This window comes from Symphalangus syndactylus, chromosome 10 (assembly GCF_028878055.3).
Source record: "Symphalangus syndactylus isolate Jambi chromosome 10, NHGRI_mSymSyn1-v2.1_pri, whole genome shotgun sequence".
Classification (NCBI taxonomy): Eukaryota; Metazoa; Chordata; class Mammalia; order Primates; family Hylobatidae; genus Symphalangus; species Symphalangus syndactylus.
Window position 1 is genome coordinate 43,994,945 of NC_072432.2, and position 22,004 is coordinate 44,016,948.

Here is a 22,004-nt window from a genome sequence, read left to right on the forward strand (position 1 = left end):
TCAGGCAAAAATCAATAGATACTAAAACTACTGAGTGAAAGCTGGCTAGCGAATAGGACTATTACCCAGTCTCAAATTATCTCTCCACAGATAACTTATTTACTACAAAGGGAAAAATGGTAACTTGACAGACAAAACCTAGCAGGCGCCGCGTTAATTGAGTCATCAAAGTTCAGCAATAATGGGAGAAATGGATATCATGTGCCTCCTGACACATGCCTCAGGGTGATATGACACACTGAGGAAGACACAAGATCATTTAGGTAGTAGTATGTAGTACTCTTTCCACTTAACCTAAATTTAACCATGAAGAAACATTAGTTACACCCAAATTTAGAAAAATTCTAAAAAAACCTGGCCTATTATCTTCAAAGGTCAGCATCCCGAGAAACAAAAAAAGACTGAGAAATAGTTTCAGATTAAATGAGTTTAAAGAGATATGACAAACTAAATCCACTGTAAAAAAAAAATTACCATAAAGTACTACTGAAAATATGGTCCAGGGACTGACTGCTAGTTCTCCAACTGTAGTCTGTCCATGACAACATACGGAACTAGCAACAGAACGTAAACAACGTTACTGAGCACATTGCTTAGTTCAGCTGGTTTTTTTTTTGTTTTTTTTTACTGCAAGATATTCTTGGTGAAGGAATCAGTACCCTGATTTGCATTCTAAGACATATTCCTTATTTATAAATCAGTATTTTGAGTAGCAATGCTCTAAAGGACATTATTGGTATAACTGGCAAAATCAGAATATGAAAAGTATATCAGATAACAGGATTGTACTAGTGTTAATTGGTATTTCTGGGTTTGAAATATTACTGTTAATATGCAAATGAATGAATGACCTTGTTTTTAGGAGATAAATGAGAAAATACTGCAGGCAAAGTGTTCAGTAATAATTGTAATTGCTGTTTACGAAGAGTGATAATGCAATTGTGGGAAAACACTAACAAGGGTAATTCTGAAAAGATTGTGAGAGTTGATAATGCATTATATTTTTGCAACTTTTCTACAGTTTTTCCAAAATATGCCAATTTTCCTCAGGATTAACCATGCAGGATCTTCACTACATTTTATCTCGGAGTAAATTTCAGAATGAGGCATGTTTATCACAGCTTCATGTGAAAAGTTCATTTTAAGATGAAGTCCTCATCTTATCAGAAGTAGACAGTCCGATCTCTTGCTCTTTCTTACAACACTTTATCTTCACTTAACTTCTAGAAGACCGTGAAGCCTTTTACCTCAATGGCTGCTCCTCCTTAGAACCTTCTACAGGTTTCTTCTCATCTCCCTGATCCTAAAAATCCAGAGTTCTCCTAGCCTCAGTATTTCAATCAAGAGGACTTCCCTTCTTCAGCTATACTGTACTAGTGTCCCTTACACTGATTTCATCTGATCATATGGCTTTAAATAGCAAACCAATACTCTGTCAACTAGTAAATTCAGACATGTAATCTCTCCTCAGAACTCAAATGTCCCAAATCTAATTTATACGTACTTGACATCTCCATTTAGATGTCTAGGAGTGTTCTCAATCATAGCATGTTCAAGAATGAATTGCTGACTTCACTTCAAAAGGTGTTTGCCCACCCACAGCAGAAACAGTCACCTTTATCTCAGTACCTAGTAACTCCATCCTTCCAGTTTGCTCAGGCCAAAAATCTTAGGGTGATCCTTGACTCCTTTATCTCCCAACCCACATGAAATCCTGCAACAAATCATCTCTTGCTCCATCATCAAAGTATATTCCAGAATCTAACCACTTATTATCCCTCCCACAGGCACTAGCCTCATCTAAGTCTCCATCATTTTTTGATGGGTTATTACAACAATATTGATGCTTTTACTACTGCTCCCTTACAGTCATTAAGACCTTTTAAACATCTAACTCAGATAATTTTACCTTTCTGTTCAATATTCTCCCAGGAATTCCAATCCCAGTCAGAATAAAAACCAAACAGCCTATGGAACTAATGTGATGAAGCCCCTCCTTCATCTCATCCTTTACACTATGGCTTCAGATCCTTCACTCTGCATCATGTCCCTCCCACTTTCCTCAAAAACACCAGGCATAATACAGTCACTGAACATGATATTCCCAATGCCTGGAATACTCTTTCCTCCACATCTACATGGTTTACTTTCTCACCTCCTTTATGTCTTTGTTCCAGCACTGTCTTCTCAATTAAGCACTGTCTTCTCAGTTGAGGCTTTTCTGACCATGCTCTTTAGAAACCATTCCCTGACCCTCGAGCCAGCTGTGGTATCCAACGCCTGTAATCCCAGCACTTTGGGAGGCCGAGATGGCAGGACTGCTTGAGGCCAGGAGTCTAGAGCAGCCTGGACAACACAACAAGACCCCATCTCTAGAAAAAACAAGAAAAAAAGAAACCATTCCCTGACCCTAACTCCCTATTCCTCTTCCCTTTGCCCATAACACTTATCTTTTGACACACTACATCTTTTATTTATTACTTTTCTACCTGACTAGAATATAAGCTGTGTGAGGGCAAAAAGGAAGCAGGGGATGGTTTGTTCACTATTATATTTCTAATCATAAAACAGTGCCTAGCTCGGAGTGTTTCCAATAAACATGTTAAAATGACTTGATTCATGGACTGAAGAATAAATCATAAAGCAGTTATACGTGATCAAAGGTACTAGCTAAATAATTCTTTTAAACTTCCATAATAAGGAAATTAAGTATCTGCTCTCGAAATCACTGTTATCAAAAAAAAAAAAAAATCACTGTTATCCAGAAAATACACACATTGTACCTCTCCATGACTACAAGTTAGAGAAAATAACCAAGATGTGGCCAAGAAAGGCAGGTGGCGCAAAAAAAAAGAAAAAAAAAAAAAAAGTAAGTCATCAAAATATCTCAAATTAGGTAGGTTTTTTCTTGGAAAATCTCACACACATGCAAATATAATAAATCTATTAATCGGCTTACACTATAATCACTGTATCTTTGTTGAATGTTTTCTCTTGAACTGTATTGGAGCAATTTGGGGAAACGACATCTTCACTATCAGAAGACAAATCAATATACTGTATTCCTCTTTGATTTTTGAAATATGATATACTTGCTTTTCTTTCATTATCTGGAGTTTCTGGAACACTAGAATCTTCTGCAAGAGAATAAAAAGGAGAAAGATATTTTGAGCAACTGGAAAATGAATCTGTTGTTAATTACAATCATGTGCTAAAATCTCAAATTTCATTCACTGTTTCCTATCTAAAAACTAAAATTCGTATCACTTTTTAAAGAAAAAATTAATCATCAACCAGGGCTGGTGTTACATTTTCTGTTTCACAGGTTGTTTACTAACAAGACTTTAGTGGAAACTGCAAAATAACATAGGTTTGTGTTTTATACTCTAATCCTTTTCTCTTGTGCTTTTACTTTGTAGCACTTAGGTTTTACTTGAGACAGCATGAACACCATAGCCCAAAAGATTCCAATCCCACCTCTTCATCTTATTAATTTCTCTAAGCCTTAATTTCCTCCTCTCTAAATACAGACACTAATAATTACAAAGTTAATATGCATATAAAATCAGATTATATATGTAAAGCATTTAGTTCAGTAATTGGCACATAGCCAGCATCCCATAAACATTAGCTCTTATGAATACGTGGTGTATGGGCTGAACTGTGTACTCCTCCCCATCATTCATAAGTCCCAATCACCAATACCTCAAAATGTAATTGTATTTGGAGATGAGGCCTCTAAAAAGGTAATTGAGGTCATATGTGTGGGCCCTACTCTTTGTGTCTATATTTGGAGACTGGACTCTCAAATTATGTTAAAATGAGGCCTACAGGATGGGCTCTGAGTCCAATATGACTGATGTCCTTATAAGAAAAGGGAGACACACCAGGATGCAAAAGAAGGAAAGGCCATTTGAAGACAAGGCAGAAAGGAGATCACCTTACAAGCCAAGGAAAGAGGCCTAAGAAGAAAACACATGCCAACTTGATCTTGGACTTCAAAGCTCCAGAATTGTGAAAAATAAATTTCTTAAGTCACCCAATCTGTAGCATTTTGTTATGGCAGTTCTAGAAAACTGGTATGATTGATATCATCTGTCTGTTCAAAACAGGTCAATAAAATATTACGCCAAGATCTCTTCTCTCCAAGGGGTACATTCCAATATTATTTTTCCTTTTGCCAATAAAACCACCATTTACCCTTACCTATTTTAGGAGGAAAGGATCAGATTGAAGGGAGTCATACTAAAGTAAACACAGTGCCTGGTCTAGGAAATTAATTTTAAAAAGCAATGACCAGTTGAATCTTTAGTTCAAAGGTTAAAAATGATAGCTGTCATTAACTCTCTCATGGGTCATTATCAAGTCTTCAAATATAATAAACATTTAATCCTCACAATAATCATGAGGGACACATATCCCTCATGAAAGAGAGAAATAAACCCTGAGAGAAAAAGCAACTTGCCCAAAGTCATATAGGAGAAAGTAGATCTGAAATCCAAGTCCAAAAGTCTAAACTGTTATACCCTATAACTCTTAGCCACCTCCATTAAATCATAACACTAAATTATAACAATCATCATTGGGGATCACGAGCCATATCTTTAAATACAGATTGAACATCCTGATCCAAAAACCCAAAATAAAAAATGTTCTAAAATCTGAAATCTTTTGAGCACTGACATGACTCCAAGAGTGGAAAAATTCCACATCTGATCTCATGTGATCAAAAATGCTGTAAAAACTTTGTCACACACACAAACCTGGTGTATGTGAAATACAGATCAGTTGTGTTTAGACTTGGGTTCCATTCCCAATATCATTATGTATATGCAAATATTCCAAAATCTAAAATGAGAAACATTTCTGGTCCCAAGAACTTCAGATAAGGGATACTTAACCTGTAACAACAACCAAGTACTACACAACTACTATTTGCTCTGGAGAGCACCAAAACACAAACATTTCTCTATTTCCTACAATGCAGTCCTAGGAACAACAGTAAAAAGCAAATCATACTTTTTTCCAAAAGAACAATTTTATAAACAATGCATGCAAGTTGAGCAAACAACTCTGTAGTGGAATAAATCACAGCCATGTTAATTGCCATAAACATGAAGAAACCTACATATTATCATCAAACGCAAAGTAATAAAACAGTCCAAACTCCTATATAGTAAGTATAGAGGTACTTTAGACTCTGATTTTACAGTTTTGCTGATGTATCACAAATCTAAAAATACATAACTAAAAATTTAGATCTTTACTGTATTAAAAATGAGAACTAAAGGTAATGCATGTCAATTGAACACTTTAACAATAAAGTCCTACTTTCTGACACTTCAGAAAGACTATGAGAGGCCAGGTGGGGTGGCTCACGCCTGTAATCCCAGAACTTTGGGAGGCTGAGGTGGGCGGATCACAAGGTCAGGAGTTCGACATTAGCCTGGCCAAGGTGGTGAAACCTTGTCTCTACTTAAAAAAAAAAAAAAAAAAAAAAAATTAGCTGGGAGTGGTGGTGCACGCCTGTAGTTCCAGCTACTCAGGAGGTGAGGCAGGAGACTCGCCTGAACCTGGGAGGCAGAGACTGCAGTGAGCCAGGATCACGCCACTGCATTCCAGCCTGGGAAACAAAAGCGTAACTCTGTCTCAAAAAAAAAAAAAAAAAAAAAAAAGGAAAGGCTATGAGAAAATGAATTGTCCAGTTTTCCTTAAAAACTCTCTTTATTGTTATTTATTTATTTTTGAGACGGACTCTCGCTCTGTCGCCCAGGCTAGAGTACAGTGGTGTGATCTCAGCTCATTGCAACCTCCGCCTCCTGGACTCCAGTGATTCTTCTGCCTTAGCCTCCTGAGTAGCTGGGACTACAGGCGCCCGCCACCACGCCTGGCTAATTTTTGTATTTTTAGTAGAGATGGAGTTTCACCATATCTGTCAGGCTGGTCTCAAACTCCTGACCTCGTGATCCACCTGCCTCGGCCTCCCAAAGTGCTGGGATTGCAGATATGAGCTACCACACCCGACCTTCTTTATTAAAAATGAAGACAGGAGGGGTTACAGCTCAGAGGCAGAGCACTGGACTGCAGATAAAAAATGAATAATCTTTTCACCTGTAGGGGGGTCTAAAAATTTAATTAGTGAGGATTAGGAGAACTAGAACTTTCTGAACATGACTTTTTATTGACCTTTTCTTTGTTTTTCTCCCTTATACAGACTGTAGTACAAAATACATGGTGAAGACATACCATTTTTTATTTTATTTATTTTTTTTGAGACGGAGTCTTGCTCTGTCGCCCAGGCTGGAGTGCAGTGGCACGATCTCAGCTCCCTGCAACCTCCGCCTCCCGGGTTCAAGTGATTCTCCTGCTTCAGCCTCCCTAGTAGCTGGGATTACAGGTGCCTGCCCCCACACCCGCTAATTGTTGTATTTTTTTGTAGAGACTGGGTTTCACCATGTTTGCCAGGCTGGTGTCAAACTCCTGACATCAGGTGATCCGCCTGCCTCGGCCTCCTGAAATGCTGGGATTACAGGTGTTGAGCCACCAAGCCCAGCCCCAATTTTTAAAATTAACCTTTAATATGCTTAGTTAACAGAACAGAAAAAGAATACAGAAAAAAAAAATAAAATTTGGCTTACTTCCCATTGTGTACTCAATTACTTAGCACTTATGAGATATGTAATATATACTCTCAAAATATATACATTAAACATGTAGACTGTACTGAACCAAGTGGCATCCTCATAGCCTGCTTGACAAGTGATTAACAGAGGAAATAGTATAATGCTGGGGGTGGGGGGTGGGTGAGGAAAAGCTATGATACAACATTTCTCCAATTCAGAACCCCTTCGTATTCTTTAAGTCCCAAAGAGTTTTTCCTTATGTCAGTTGTATCTCTGATACTTACCATACTCGAAAATAAAATTAAAAGTGAATGTTTAAATATTTATTTATTTAAAACCAAACATTTCACATATTAACATAATATACTGAAGTAATGAAAGACATGTCATTTCAAAATATGCCAAACCACTGATATGAGTTGACAACACTGGAGAAATTGTAGTTTCAGAAATGGGTAGCTGACTCATCTCTTCTTGCATGCAGCAAGTCATGACGGCTCCTCTGGGAGAGTACCCTCTCCATACCAGGGCGAAAATATAGCCCTTATCACCAGTGACTGAGAATTGAGGGTTGCACAGACCTGATTAAATATACTTAACAAAGTAACACTTATCTTCCGCCAGTTTTACACTCCCCATATGTCTCCTAGTGACTCCCCTAAAAGTTTGCTGCCCATTGCCAGATCCCCTTTGTCCTATCATTTCTTCTCAAATCTATTGTTCTTTGTCTAAAAAGTAAAAAAGCATCTTGCTTTGGTCAGTTCTTCTGATTTCTCTCGGGTAGATCTCCATGTACATACAGACCTAATAAAATGGTATGCTTTTCTTCTGTAATCTTCCTGGTGTTGATCTGGTTTCTAGATTCAGCCAAAAGAACCCACATAAGAGCTAAAGGGGAGTTGGAAGTGATCTCTGGCTCCCCTACAGTATCTTCATGAAAACTATATATCCACGCCACAAGTAATTTATTTAGTCAGATGAGTGACACTGTTTTATATTTGTCAAAATCTCTGGTTTAATACAAGATAGCTGGATTCTCATATCTGCTTCTACCTTTAACCTGTTGCAATACATTGTTTTCATTTCATTTTGTGAAAAAATTATGCCTCACAGTTATGTAGTTGGAGAAGGGAGGGTTACTTTCATAGCCTTTTTAGATTATTGTGAATATTTTTCTTTGATACCAAACCCAAACTTGACGGGTGGTAATTTCTTAGAGTTATTTGCAATGTGGAATCTGGAACCATATGAAAAAACATTTTGCATTCTATTACATTAAAACCGTTAACCATGTATTATTTCCTAATACTGTGCTTTGGTCATTTGGAAAATACTGGTTCACTGAGTAATACACATCTTCCAAATGTTGACATATTTCATGATATGTTAAAAAATTACTTTTGTTAATATCACCATTGATCTTCTCAGAAATGTCTAAGTATCTGGAAGCTGTCAAACTCACAGTCGTGGACATTAGTTTTCCAAAATTCAAACTTTCCTTTGAAAACTGGGGTTTTATCACTGGAAATACATACTGTGTTGTTTTCTTTGTATTACTTTGTTCATTTTGAGAAAACATCTGCCAAATTCCTAAGTTTGTATAACCATACTCTGTGAATCAGTGGTGTTCTGGGAAAGAAAAGTGACTGGTTAGCACAAAGCAATTGCTGAAATGCCTTCCTTTGAGATCACTGTTGCACAGTATGCAGTAACGCGTACTTCACATTTTGTTTCACAAAGTACTAAAAAGACAAGTTGAGATTTAATAAAATTACTAATTTTTACTGCTTCAAGACTCTTTAAGTGATACTGGCATTTACACAATTTTAAGAATACATTGACTACTAGAACCGTCTAGAGCCTTGGCCTTGATCCGTGGTGCTAAGGCACCAGCAATTTTACCTATGATTGCTTTTGCACCATGAGTGCAAATATCAATATCGTGAAAAAGGCAAGTAGTGTCTTAATATTATTATGACAATAGTTTTGATCTCGTAGACACCCTCAGAAGGCCTCAGGGAACATTCAAAAAGTTCACAGACCACACTTTGAAAACTGATGGGGGCTGGGCACGGTGGCTCATGCCTGTAATCCCAGCACTTTGGGAGGCCGAGACGGGCGGATCACTTGAGGTCAGGAGTTCGAGAGCAATCTGGCTAATGTGGTGAAACCCCGTGTCTACTAAAAATACAAAAATTAGCCAGGTGTGGTGGCACACGCCTGTAATCCCAGCTACTAGGGAGGCTGAGATGGGAGAACTGCTTCAACCCAGGAGGCAGAGGTTGCAGCGAGCCGAGATCATGCCATTGCACTCCAGCCTGGGCAACAGAGCAAAACTCCGTCTCAAAAATAATAATAATAAAAAATAAAATCAGTAATAGCTGTTTATAATATATCAACGTACTGGTATAGTCAATAATCAGAATTACAATAGTGCTGAATACTTACGATTTGTTTATCTGGACTATTTTTAGAAGTAAGCAACAGCAAAATAGCTAACAGCCAATGGCTAAAAAGATATTCCTGCCGCAATGACGCTTTTTAATTCAAAGCAAATAAGCACTTTTAAGTAGTACCATAAAAGAGACAGGAAGCAAAAAAGAAAACTACAAAAACAGAGGAAGAATAGTGAAAAGCAGAAATAGTTATAAAGAAAAGACATCTGCTACTATTCAATTCTGACATATGCTGAATATTGTCTGTGTTTAAGGCACTGTACCAGGAGGTGGTGGATATTAAAGCAAAATAATGGCAAGTTACAGTTCAACTTGCCCTTTTGAAATAGGAGTGAAGTAGCCATGTACATGAGTAACTATGTTATAAGCATAATTTGTGCAATGAGAGAATACACAAAATGCTATATGAACAGGAGGGAAAACAGCCTGTCCTTCCATATAAAAACAATAGGAAAGGCTAACTTGTTTTAAAGATATTTTCTTATTACCAAAGGTAATGGGAACCTACATTATCAGTATATGCAGGAAGACTCCATGGCCCTAAGGAGTAATTCCAAATGAAATTTCCCACCAGTGGTATGAGTGGTATGCATAAAACAAGACAATCTTTTTTTTTTTTTTTTTTTTTTTTTGAGATGAAGTCTCCCTCTGTCACCCAGGCTGGAGTGCAGTGGTGCGATCTCAGCTCACTGCAAGCTTCACCTCCCAGGTTCACGCCATTCTCCTGCCTCAGCCTCCCGAGTAGCTGAGACTACAAGCGCCTGCCACCACGCCCGGCTAATTTTTTGTATTTTTAGTAGAGACGGGGTTTCACCGTGTTAGCCAGGATGGTCTCGATCTCCTGACCTTGTGATCCACCCACCTCAGCCTCCCAAAGTGCTGGGATTACAGGTGGGAGCCACCGCACCCGGCCAAGAAGACAATCTTATATCCCAAGTTTATCCAGTACCCTTTACCCATTCTCGTATCTAAGTCTACCATAAAACAAGCATTCAAGCTTGCCACTGGTTTTACCTTTTTGGTGGTCCAAGATCAAGGCTCCTTCAAATAAAAAATCACTAGTGGGAGATTAAGGCTCGTTCGAACAGAAAAATCACTAGTGGGAGATTATGAATTCACATAGAAATACTTTAAATTAATTTGATAATCCATAAACAAAGGCGATCTCCCAAAATAGAATAAAAACACCTAAACTTTTATACCTGTCCTGCAGAATTATAAATCCCTGCCATTTCTGATATTCAAATCATGTATTGCTCTACACTGTTCAATCCTTTAGATGGCAACTGATTTTCAAGGCAGTTCCTTCAAATACCAACTAAAACACATCATATATTTGCCCTCTTAGAAGATTACCAAAATATGGCCAGGCACAGTGGCTCACACCTGTAATCCCAGCACTCTGAGAGGCCAACGTGGGCAGATCACTTGAGGTCAGGAGTTCGAGACTAGCCTGGCCAACATGGTGAAACCCTGTCTCTACTAAAAACACAAAGATTAGCTGGGCATGGTGGTGCACATCTGTAATCCCAGCTACTTGGGAGGCTGAGGCACGAGAATTGCTTGAACCCAGGAGACAGAGGTTGCAGTGAGCCATGATTCCACCACCACACTCCAGCCTGGGTGACAGAGCGAGACTCTGTCTCAAAAGAGTTATTACCAAAACAATAGACTATAAAATCTGTAGTCTTGATTTGCATATCATGGTAGACAGGAAAATACCTTTAGTATGTTAACAAAAGATGAATCAAACTCTCTAATAAATACTCTAGAAAAGACAAACAATACACTAAATATAAGATTAAAGAGTAGTTTCTAATACATCATTCTAAGATGAAATTAGGGAAAAAAACCCATTTCAAATTTAAGCCAAAAGAAAGGGTGAAACATAAAGGAGTCTGGGTGCGGTAATCCTAACACTTTGGGAGGCCAAGGCAGGTGGATCACTTCAGGTCAGGAGTTTGAGACCAGCCTGGGCAACATGGTGAAACCCTGTCTCCACCAAAAATACAAATATTAGCTGGGAGTGGTGATGCGCGCCTATGGTCCCAGCTACTCAGGAGGCTGAGTCAGGAGGAAGTCCCAGCTACTCAGGAGCCCAGGAGGTGGGGGTTGCAGTGAGGGAGATCACGCCACTGCACTCCAGTCTGGGGGACAGAGTGAGACTCTGTCTCAGAAAAAAAAATAAAATAAAACAATTAATTAATTAAAACATAAAGGAAAAGAAAGTCATGCAATTAACACTGAACAAGGCAAAAGCGTTAAACCTAAAGGAGGGACTTCTAAATAATAGACTTTATACCTACAATAAAAATATAACTGACATATCCCAACTCCATACTAATAATGAAATGCATAAACATTGCAGGATATATAAGGCAAAGAGTCAAGAGACAAATATGAGGCATTAACTTTTCTTTATGCTCTTAATAAAGCAAGAGCACAAAAATAAACAAGATGTAGAACAGTGTTTTTCAAATATTTTTGACTCAAACCCACTGTAAGAGACATATTTCAGATTATGATCCTAAGCACACAGATTATTAGATTTGCAAGTTAACTGAAAGAAAATGTGAGCAGCTCTTACTATAAGCGATACACTTTGATAATTTTCTATTTGTTCTACTCCATTAAAAATTGTAGTTATACATATTTAGTCCGGACCCAAGAAATTGATTTTATGACACAATAAATGTTTATGATCCAGTTTGAAAAACAAAGATATAATAAAACTCATCTATTATTTGACATATAATTAAATCTGTACTTAGATTATGTCTTCTTTCCAAGCACCTTTGAATTTTTACAGAAATTAATTAAATATTAGGCCACAAAGAAAATCTGAGTTAATCTCCCCCAAAGAAGAAATACTACAGACCACATTCTCTGGTCACAAAACAGTGAAATTAGAAGTAAATGTTAACAAAAATATGCAAGCAAAATTTCTGCCAGTTGGGAATTTTTTAAAGAGGGACAAAACCCCATAAAAATGGCTTCTAAACAACTTTCAGGTCAAAGAGAAAACAACAACAACAAAAACACATCAAAATCTAAGATACATCATATATATGACACTATAAAAATTAAAATAATCTGGTAAATTAAGATTAGAGGAACAGATTAATAGACCCAAAGATGCAAACAGACATGGGAATTTTAGACTATAATGATGACATTTTAATGTAAGAAAAAGGATTTTTCAATAAATGAAAAACTGACTAGTAACTGGTGAATAATGAACAAAGGAGAAAACGATATCACCCTTTCTTTAGTCCCCATAATGAAATAAAATTCAGAGGAGATTTAAAGTTAAAAATCAACACGAAACCCAAAGTGAGATACAAACTCATGCCCATTATGTTGGCTATTATCAAAAACACAGGAAATAACAAGGTTGGAGAGGATGTGGAGAAACTGGAACCCACTACACTGTTGGCAGAAATGTAAAATGGTGGAGCAACTATGGAAAACGGTATGGAGGTTCCACAAAAAATTAAAAATAGAATTACTACATGATCCAGCAATACCACTTTTGGGTATACAACCAAAAGAATTGAAAGCAGAGTTTCAAAGAGATATTTATACATTCATGTTCACTGCAATACAATTCACAACAGCCAAGATGTGGAAGCAATCCAAGTGTCCACTGATGGATGAATGATAAACAAAATGTGTATATACACACAGTGAAATATTATTCAGTCTTAAAAAGGAAGGAAATTGATATATGCTACAACATGGATGGATCCTGGGGATGTTGTGCTAAGTGATGATTCTACTTTAATGAGATACTTAGAATAGTCAAATTCATAAAAAGACAATGTAAACGGTGGTTGCCAGGGGCTGGGGGAATCAGAAATGAGGAGTAGTTGTTCAATGCATAAAGAGTTTCAGTTTCACAAGATGAAAAGAGTTCTGGAGAATAGTTGCATGACAATGTATATGTATTGAACTGAATGTACTGAACTGTACACTTAAAAAAGGTTGAGATGGTAAATTTTCTTATGTGTATTTTATCATAATTTTTAAAATTAACAGACATACTAGAGGAAAATACAAATGAGTATATTTACAGTGTGGTAATGGGGAATGCAGAAGACTTAGAGGAAACGATGACCACATAAAAATCTAAAATTTTTCTATGGCAAACAACAAAGGGGGTGCTATGGTCTGTTTGTGCCCCACTCCCCAAAACGGTATGTTGAAATCTTAACCATTATGGTAATGGTATTAGGAGGTGACATTTGCTGGAGGGAGGAAGGGGTATTAGGTGATGGGGGCAGAGCACTCATGAATGGGATTAGTGCCCTTATAAAAGAGGCCCAAGAGACCCCTCACTCATTCAGCCACATGGGGTTATAACAAAAAGATTGTGGTCTAGGAATAAGGCCCTCAGATACCTAATCTTGCAGCACCTTGATTTTGGACTTCCCAGCCTCCAGAATTGTCAAGAGTAGATTTCTATTGCTTATAAGCTACCCAGTCCATGGTAGTTACAGCAGTTCTAACAGACTAAGACATGTGGAATTTAAAATATACTTACAAATAATTTATCGGAAAGAGACATGTATTAGAAAAACAGAAAAGCATAAAGAAACACAAAAAATCCAAATGGCTAGTGAATTTATGAAAACATACTTAAACTAAAAAATAAAGAAAAAGCAACAATAACATACTTTTGCCTATTAGCTTATTAAAGATAATAAAGGTCTGCAATATTTTAGACAGGTATGAAAAAGCAGACTTCAAAACCAAGATGTGGTCTGATACAAAATAGTGAAATTTTTGTGTAGGGTGAAGTGGCAATGACTAAAATAATATTTCCATCCCCCTCCTCCCCTCCACCCCCCTTTTTGGGACAGAATCTCACTGTGTTGCCCAGGCTGGAATGCAGTGTAGTGATCATAGCTTACTGTAACCTCAAACTCCTGGGCTCAAGCACTTCTCCTGTCTCAGCCTCCCAAGTGGCTAGGACTACAGGTGCACACCACCACACCTGACTAATTTTTTCATTTTTTGTAGAGACAGGGTCTCACTACATTGCCCAGGCTGGTCTTGAACTCCTGGTGTCAAGCAATCCTCCTACCTTGGCCTCCCAAAGTGCTGGGACTCTATAGGCATAAGCCACTGCACTTGGCCAAATACATGTACATTTAAAATGCACTTAAGATTCCTACTTACGTTTGAGTACTTACTGTACTTTCTGTTACAACAATTCAGCACTAACCCTTTAACCAAGTATTGCTTTTCAATTAACATTAACAGACATTAAGAAACCACAATGACTATCTTCAGGTTTAACAATGATTCACATTTTGGCCATAGACACCTACAAAAAGACTGAGTATTGTGCAATGGTCATGGAATTATGAAGCTAAAATGATACATTCGGTATCATCATTCAAAGGATAATAACCATTTTAATGTGGGCAAAGAATACAGAAAACTAAGCAAAGCCAGGAAAAGACAGTAAGACTCAAACAGTTGACTTTTTACTCAAGATCATACAATCTGTACGTGGCAGAGCAATACTCTCAGGAACTTTTTGACGACTGGTATAGTTTTAAAAATGTCTCTCACTTATCAACAAGTCCTACTTTCAATATGACAACCACCTTGAAGAGGCAACCACTCTAGAGGACAAAATCTATTTCAGCAAAAAAAAATAAATTCATCAAACATATACTAAAACTTTTCTCCATTCCTCCAATGCCAAAATAATCTATGAACCCATCTATTTTTATCTCCTTCAATTATCTCCCACAGGGAAAATATGTCTTTATTCTTCTGCACAGTTAAACAGTTCAACTGTTCTTCAGTTCCCATCACTTGATGCCTCTCTTCAGATACCTCCCTCCCTCAGTCCTTCCCTCTCCACTAGCTTCTTGTCCTTGGTTACAAACACTCGGCCGGGTGCGGTGGCTCATGCCTGTAATCCTAGCACTTTAGGAGGCTGAGGCAGGCAGATCTCAAGGTCAGGAGATTGAGACCATCCTGGCTAAAACGGTGAAACCGGGTCTCTACTAAAAATACAAAAAAAAAAAAAAAAAAATTAGCCGGGCGTGGTGGCGGGTGCCTGTAGTCCCAGCTACTTGGGAGGCTGAAGCAGGAGAATGGCGTGAACCCGAGAGGCAGAGATCGCAGTGAGTTGAGATTGCGCCACTGCACTCCAGCCTGGGTGACAGAGCAAAACTCTGTCTCAAAAAAAAAAAAAAAAAAAAAAAAAAAAGCTCAATTTTCAATAATCCTGAAACATATTTTCTTGACGTTACTTCCCAATCAGGTTACCTACTTCTCTCTTTCCTTTCCTGAATGAATAATCTCTATCTCATCACCATTCTACTGAAACTGTTAAAGGTTAGTAGTTACTTTTAATTCCAAGGAAACTGGTCACTGATCAGTCCCCACTCAACTTGACTTCTCTACAGGATTTGTTACTAGACAACTAAATACCAAACTAGGTATTTAGGTATCCAGGACACTATCATTTTCTATGACTATTCTAGTCATCCTTCAAATTTTTCATTGGTTTTCCTGCCTTTGTCCATTGTCAAGTGATGTTTTTTATTGTACACCCTGCTTAGGACATTTTTTGTTAACTACCACAATGATGACTCCCAAGTTCTAGGGTTTAGACCACTCTCTGAGCTCTAATATTCAACCATCTACTACCTTGGTACTAAAATAGGATGGGTAATGCAAACACAATATAATTTTTAGTATCTTTCTCCTAAACTCACCTCTTAATTCAGTCCATGGTGTCAATCCTCCAGCTGTCCAAGCAAGGAACATTTAAGTTATCTGTAAATCCTCCACATTCAACTGATCACCTAATATCATCAAATGCATATCATTTACAACTCCCCTCAGTTGCCTCCTCTGCCATCTCTACAGTCATTTCCCTACATTGAGGACTCAGTGAATACAACAGCTTCACTAATAGCCTTTCCATAATGAAATGCTCTATGATGTGTACCAAGTAAGATCTATTTTCCCTGACACAGGATATAAAGGCCCCTCACAACCCAATGGTTTACACTTTTATCTTTTCAGTTTCATCTATATTGTCTAAAACCTCCTGCTCTATAATCCACCCTCAACCCTCCACACACATATTAGATTCTTTGAGGCAACATATATTTTCAACTCTCTCAACATTTGTTCACCCAGTAAACAATGATTTCATTGTTTAGAGTCCACTCCAAAGGTTGTATCTCTGTGACTTTTTGTGATCCTCCCCTGAAGAATGGATAATTTAATCATTTGTGAATTACAGATAGTGATTCTACTTTGCTTAGTATTTTGCCCTATTATATGGTTTTATCACACCATACTATTTTAACTATATATTTACATACCATTTTCTCCTGGTGCTCTTGGAGGATCAGGCTTCACTCATTTTTATTCTTTATTCATAAAATATAGTAGGATCTCTCTTCCCTTTCACCTGCCATTATTTCAATCCCTCCAAACTCACTGTACTCCCAAAAGTCAAAGAAAAAAAGGAGAAATAATGTGTAAATAACAATCATTGACAACTCTGGGCACCGAGAAGAGTAAAATAAATCAGGGGGCAGAGGTTAAGTGTATGCCCTCAAATCCAAAGGCTGGCTGGGATTTAGAGGGGCATTAGGGAGGATGTCCTGTACCAAAAGAAGCTTCAAGCAACCATGGCCAAAGAACACCTGATGGCTGAAGTGACTATTTTAAGGTCGTATTTTAAAATAAAGGTGTGGTGGCTCACACCTTTATTTTAAATAAAAGTGCTGTAATCCTAGCACTTTGGGAGGCCGAGGCAGGCAGATTGCCTGAAGTCAGGAGTTCGACACTAGCCTGGCTAACATGGTGAAACCCTGTCTCTACTAAAAATACAAAAATTAGCTGGGTGTGGTGGTGTGCACCTGTAATCCCAGCTATTTGGGAGGCTAAGGCAGGAGAATTGCTTGAACCCAGGAGGCAGAGGTTGCAGTGAGCCGAGATCGTGCCACTGCACTCCAGCCTAGGTAACAGAGCAAAACTCCATCTCAAAAAAGTAATAATAAATAAATATGTATAGGGCTGGGCGTGGTGGCTCATGCCTATAATCCTAGCACTTTGAGAGGCCAAGGTATGTGGATCACTTGAAGTCAGGAGTTTGACACTAGCCTGGCCAACATAGTGAAACTCCGTCTCTACAAAAAATACAAAAATTAGCTGGGCATGGTGGCATGAGCCTGTAGTCGCAGCTCCTCGGGAGGCTAAGGCATGAGAATCACTTGAACCCAGGAGGTGGAGGTTGCAGCGAGCCGAGATTCTGCCACTGCACTCTAGCCTGGGCAACACAGTGAGACTGTCTAAAAACAAATTATTTTAAAAAATGTATAAAGTACTAATAACGCCCACTCATCATGCAATAATATTTACTTCAATGCACTTATTGAGGACCTACTACAAGCCAGTCCTTGTCCTGAACAATGGAGATAAATAGGTGAACACAACAGATAAGGTCCTGCTTTCATGAATCATATGTTCTAACAAGGGAGACACAACTATATAATGTAATGTTAGCTAGTGATACACAACTACACAATGAAAGATTAGCTAGTGATAAATACTATGAAGAAAAATAACAGTAAAGCTGGGGTAGGGTGGGCTGGGGTGGGTGGCTATTTCACAGGGTGATCAAGGAAGGTCTTCTTAAAAAGGTGACATTTTACTGAGATTTAATGAAACAAAGCATCTGAGTCATATGCAAATATCAGGAGGAAGAGTCTTCCAGGCAAAACAGCAATTTGGAAGAAGCAAAGATGGGACCTTGCTTGAAAGATTCAAGAAACAATGTGGCGGTGGCACAGTAAATGAAGGAGGGTCATAGGAAATGAAGTCAACTCACTAGATAAAATAACAGGATTAGTCAAAAAGAGTGATTACAGGTAATTTTGACTACCTACAATTTCTGTCCTGTAAGCTGACTTAGTTTGACCTGACAGTTTACTGTAAATAAACTAACATAGCATTATCCCACAATGGGAGTATGAAAAGTTACCACATGATAAAGAAGTAAGGTCAATACTCACATCCTATTTATAATTCACTAATGTTCATCTCCAGTCCTGACCTTAAAATCTAACTTCAGTATCTTGTCCTCTCCAGAGATCCGACACTCAATTCTGAATCCCCGCTTCCTTAGCTCCCCCTAGACCCTAGACTAAATTAGCACTTGGGGGGCAGGACCTTTCATATTTATTTATTTGAGATGGAGTTTTGCTCTTGTTGGCCAGGCTGCAGTGCAATGGCACAATCTCGGCTCACTGCAACCTCCACCTCCAGGGTTCAAGTGATTCTCCTGCCTCAGCCTCCCGAGTAGCTGGGATTACAGGCATGTACCACCATGCCCGGCTAATTTTGTATTTTTAGTAGAAACGGGGTTTCTCCATGTTGGTCAGGCTGGTCTTGAACTCCCGACCTCAGGTGATCAGCCCGCCTCGGCCTTCCCAAAGTGCTGGGATTACAGGGGTGAGCCACTGTGCCCCGCCAGACCTTTGATTCTTATTTGAATTCTTAAAGACATGTACCTTTACCTTTTTTTTTTTTTTTTTTTTGAGATACAGTCTCTGTCCCCCAGGCTGGAGTGCAGTGGCGTAATCTAGGCTCACTGCAACCTCTGCCTCCCAGGTTCAAGCAATTCTTGTGCCTCAGCCTCCTGAGCAACAGGGATTACAGGCACACTCCACCATGCCTGGCTAATTTTTGTATTTTTAGTACAGACGGGGTTTCACTATGTTGGCCAGGCTGGTCTTGAACTCCTGATCTCAGGTGATCTGCCCACCTTTGCATCCCAAAGTGCTGGGATTACAGGTTTCAGCCACCGCGCATAAAAATCTTACCATTCATCTTATCTCATTCCTATCAGGGATCTAAACCCTGCCCTTCATTACTTTGAAACCTCTCATATCTCTTTCTTCTCCATTTCTACAGCTATCATTAAGCTCAATTATAGGAGTTGCCTAAATGATTTCTTTCCCTTCAATCCCTACCCTCAATCAGTGTGTACTAGTCACTACCGCTAAACTGACTTTTAAAGCTTTCTTTCACCATTTTCCCATTCACTCTGCAAGGTCTTCAATGGATACCTAATACTTATAATGTAAAATCTAAACTTCTCAGTTTTCAAGATTCTCCAAAATTCACAGTATCATTTAAAACAATCTTTTATTAAAGCAAAGTGCTCCACTCCTACAAGGATTAATTCTCAACATTCCTAGAACAAACTTAGTTTTCTTATTTCCCAAAGCCATCAAGGCTGATCATGTAATTCCTGAAGCAATCTCAGTTTCTAAGCAGAATTTATATATGGAAAAAAGTCCCAATAAAGAGAAAATGAGTGGTATCATTAAAAAGAAATAAAAACAGAAAAATATCTTCTGATCAATAAAGGAAATTAAAGATTTCACATGACCAATACTGATAAATAACTAAAACGTTCCACTGAAATCCAGTTTACAAACTGCTTTCACTTTCAGAGATGAAAAAATTGTGGATCACAGATTTCAAGTGACTTGTCCAATGTCCCACATTTAACAAAAATGAAGAAGCAGAAGCTTCTATGGACTCGAAATCCCATGTCTATACCCTGGCTTTCCTGAACTATCTAACCACAGAGGAAACAGATGAATATATTCATTGGAAAAGCATTAAAATACCTGGATGTCAAATATCTATTCAAAGAGTGAACACAAGGATTAAAATCCTGGTGCTTAAAATCCTTCAGTTGTTCCCTATAGCCTTTAAATTCAAAACTACTTAGACAAAGCCTTTGTAAATCTGACTCCTAATCCAATCTACCAAATCATTGTGCCAAGTTCCAATTACACCAAAGTATTTAAAATGTTATTCTAATGATAACTTGTAGAGGATCTGCCATCATTATTACATTTAAGTAGAAGAGTGGCAAACAAAAAGATACCAAGGATAAACGTGTGTGTTACCAATCTTTCAGGCTACATTAAAAGCTGTTTACGAAACAGTTTTGCATAAAAAAAGATATTACTGAAATAAACATTAAAATATAACTTCCAACATTCCTTTCACCTTTCATAAGAAACTATATAACTAATGAGTTTATGCTCAGGAATCATACTGCCAGGACTTGAGTTCAGGCTCTACCAAGTTCCTAATAACCTCTCTGAATCTCATTTCACATTAACCTCAATGTCAGTAATATCTATCTTGTAGGATTATTGTGCAAATTAAATGACAGAATGTGAAGCACTTCCCACTATTCCTATAATACAACAAGAGCTCAAATATATTCCTCTAATAGTTAACTGTTCAATGAACATAGATTCTAGAGAAAATCTTAATTTTTGGCTTATCCTCAAATACTTTTGTCTCTGAAAACCTGCTGATGAGGTTAAAAATGTTCATTCACCATGAAGAATACCAATTACTCATTTGCATTCTGAGGACATCTAGGAAGTCAGGTGGATACAATAACTTGATGTGATCTGATCTTCCCTTGTGTACAGAGGTTGTCTTTAGGCACCTTGCTCAATGTCTAGCTCATAGTAGATGATCAATATTTTGAGGGAATACTGGAATGAATGAAAATGTCTGGCCAAATAGCCTCAAAGTTTATCATAGGACTGAATCACTTCCATTGCTCTTGCAATAGCAACCGTTCTGACCTATGGATGCCCTAAATTCTAAGTTCAACTTCCACCACGGGGCCATATTCCAAGAACTCATATAAAAGTGAAGCGACAATGGATGGATGCTCAGTTGAGGGTACATGGTGCTTATGGCAGTCCCAAAGCTGTATTTAAAAGGGCACACCGCAGGACAATGCATCAATACATATGACATCAAGAATAAAAATGAGAATCCCTTCTGCCTTTCATCTTTTAAAAACTGTCCTTGATGTTACATCAATTTTAACATTGTAACTCACCTGTTTTTTCAGTTATATCTGAATCAGGAGTGTTTGCCCTGCTAACTTCCCCTTCAGCATTCTCCTCTTCAGCACTAAGAGAAATTGGTGAAGAAGGGCCAGGCTGGGAGGGTTGAGGGGTTGCTTCGGGCGCTTCCTCAATCTTATTCCTTTTCTCAAAGCGAAAACGGTCCAGGTTGAAAAGATTCATATTGGTAGAAACCACCACCTTGCAGGGATGGGGGCTTTAAATGAACTATCTGCAGGGGAAAAATAAAGAGAGGAAAAGAGGCCATGAAAACAATATACAATACAATGCCACAGCAGTTTATTCCCAAGGCAATAAAGGGCCCGCAAACATGCCAGTGGCTCAGGACTATTATGGCTGCGCTTCATTGTTAGGCCGCAACGATTAGAAGGCGGACGGGGGTATCTTTTAAAATTTTCCATTGCTTTTCACTCTCCTTCGTCCGCCTCCCCCGCCCGCCCCTCACTGAAACCACGAGCTGACCCTCGTGCAACCTCCTCTTACCCCAGCACGCGCAGGCACGTTCCCCAGTATAACCCCCTAGCGGGCCTCGCGCCCGCCCACAAAGAGAAGCTCCCTGTGCTACCGTGCCCCCTGCCTCGAGAAAGGACCTGCCAGGGCCCGCGCCTCGACACTGCGGGGACACAAAGGGGCCAAAGAAGGGGAGCGGCGGAGGCCGTGCTGGCGGGCACCCGCCCGGAAGTTGACGCGGCGCGATCCCAGCTGAGAGGAAGCTGATAGGATTAAGAACACACAGGAAGGTTCAGAGGTGGAGTGTATGCTAAGGCATCTTTTTAACGTTCAATCCCTCGCTTGTTCTTTCTTCCCTCAGTACTTACGATCTTGTAGCCTCAGTGCTATGTAACAAAGGCTGAAAATAAAAAAATAAAAAAAATTCCTGGCGTGGGGCGACGGTAGCCCTGCCGGGACCTTCCACAACAGCACGGAGAAACCTTACGAGCGCGTAATGATGACGCAACACGCAGCCT

The 22,004-nt window shown here is 38.7% G+C and overlaps 1 protein-coding gene across 4 annotated transcripts in view; it reads right to left on the bottom strand.

Annotated features, from left to right (window-relative positions):
• The window catches only part of SMARCAD1 (SWI/SNF-related, matrix-associated actin-dependent regulator of chromatin, subfamily a, containing DEAD/H box 1), an 85,269-nt gene extending 63,274 nt beyond the window's left edge, over positions 1-21,995 (bottom strand). Inside the window, exons 1-3 of one of the 4 annotated variants that reach the window (XM_055296988.2) lie at positions 21,855-21,995; positions 21,009-21,247; positions 2,960-3,137 (exon numbers count right to left, since the gene is read on the bottom strand). In XM_055296988.2, the coding sequence (XP_055152963.1) occupies positions 2,960-3,137; positions 21,009-21,198 (368 nt within the window). In that variant the 5' untranslated portion in view covers positions 21,199-21,247; positions 21,855-21,995. Of the gene's footprint in view, positions 1-2,959; positions 3,138-16,437; positions 16,556-21,008; positions 21,248-21,519; positions 21,741-21,854 lie in introns of those variants that run through there. The other 3 variants (XM_063611160.1, XM_055296989.2, XM_055296990.2) reach the window with 3 other exon arrangements.
• Positions 21,996-22,004: the final 9 nt, after the last annotated feature.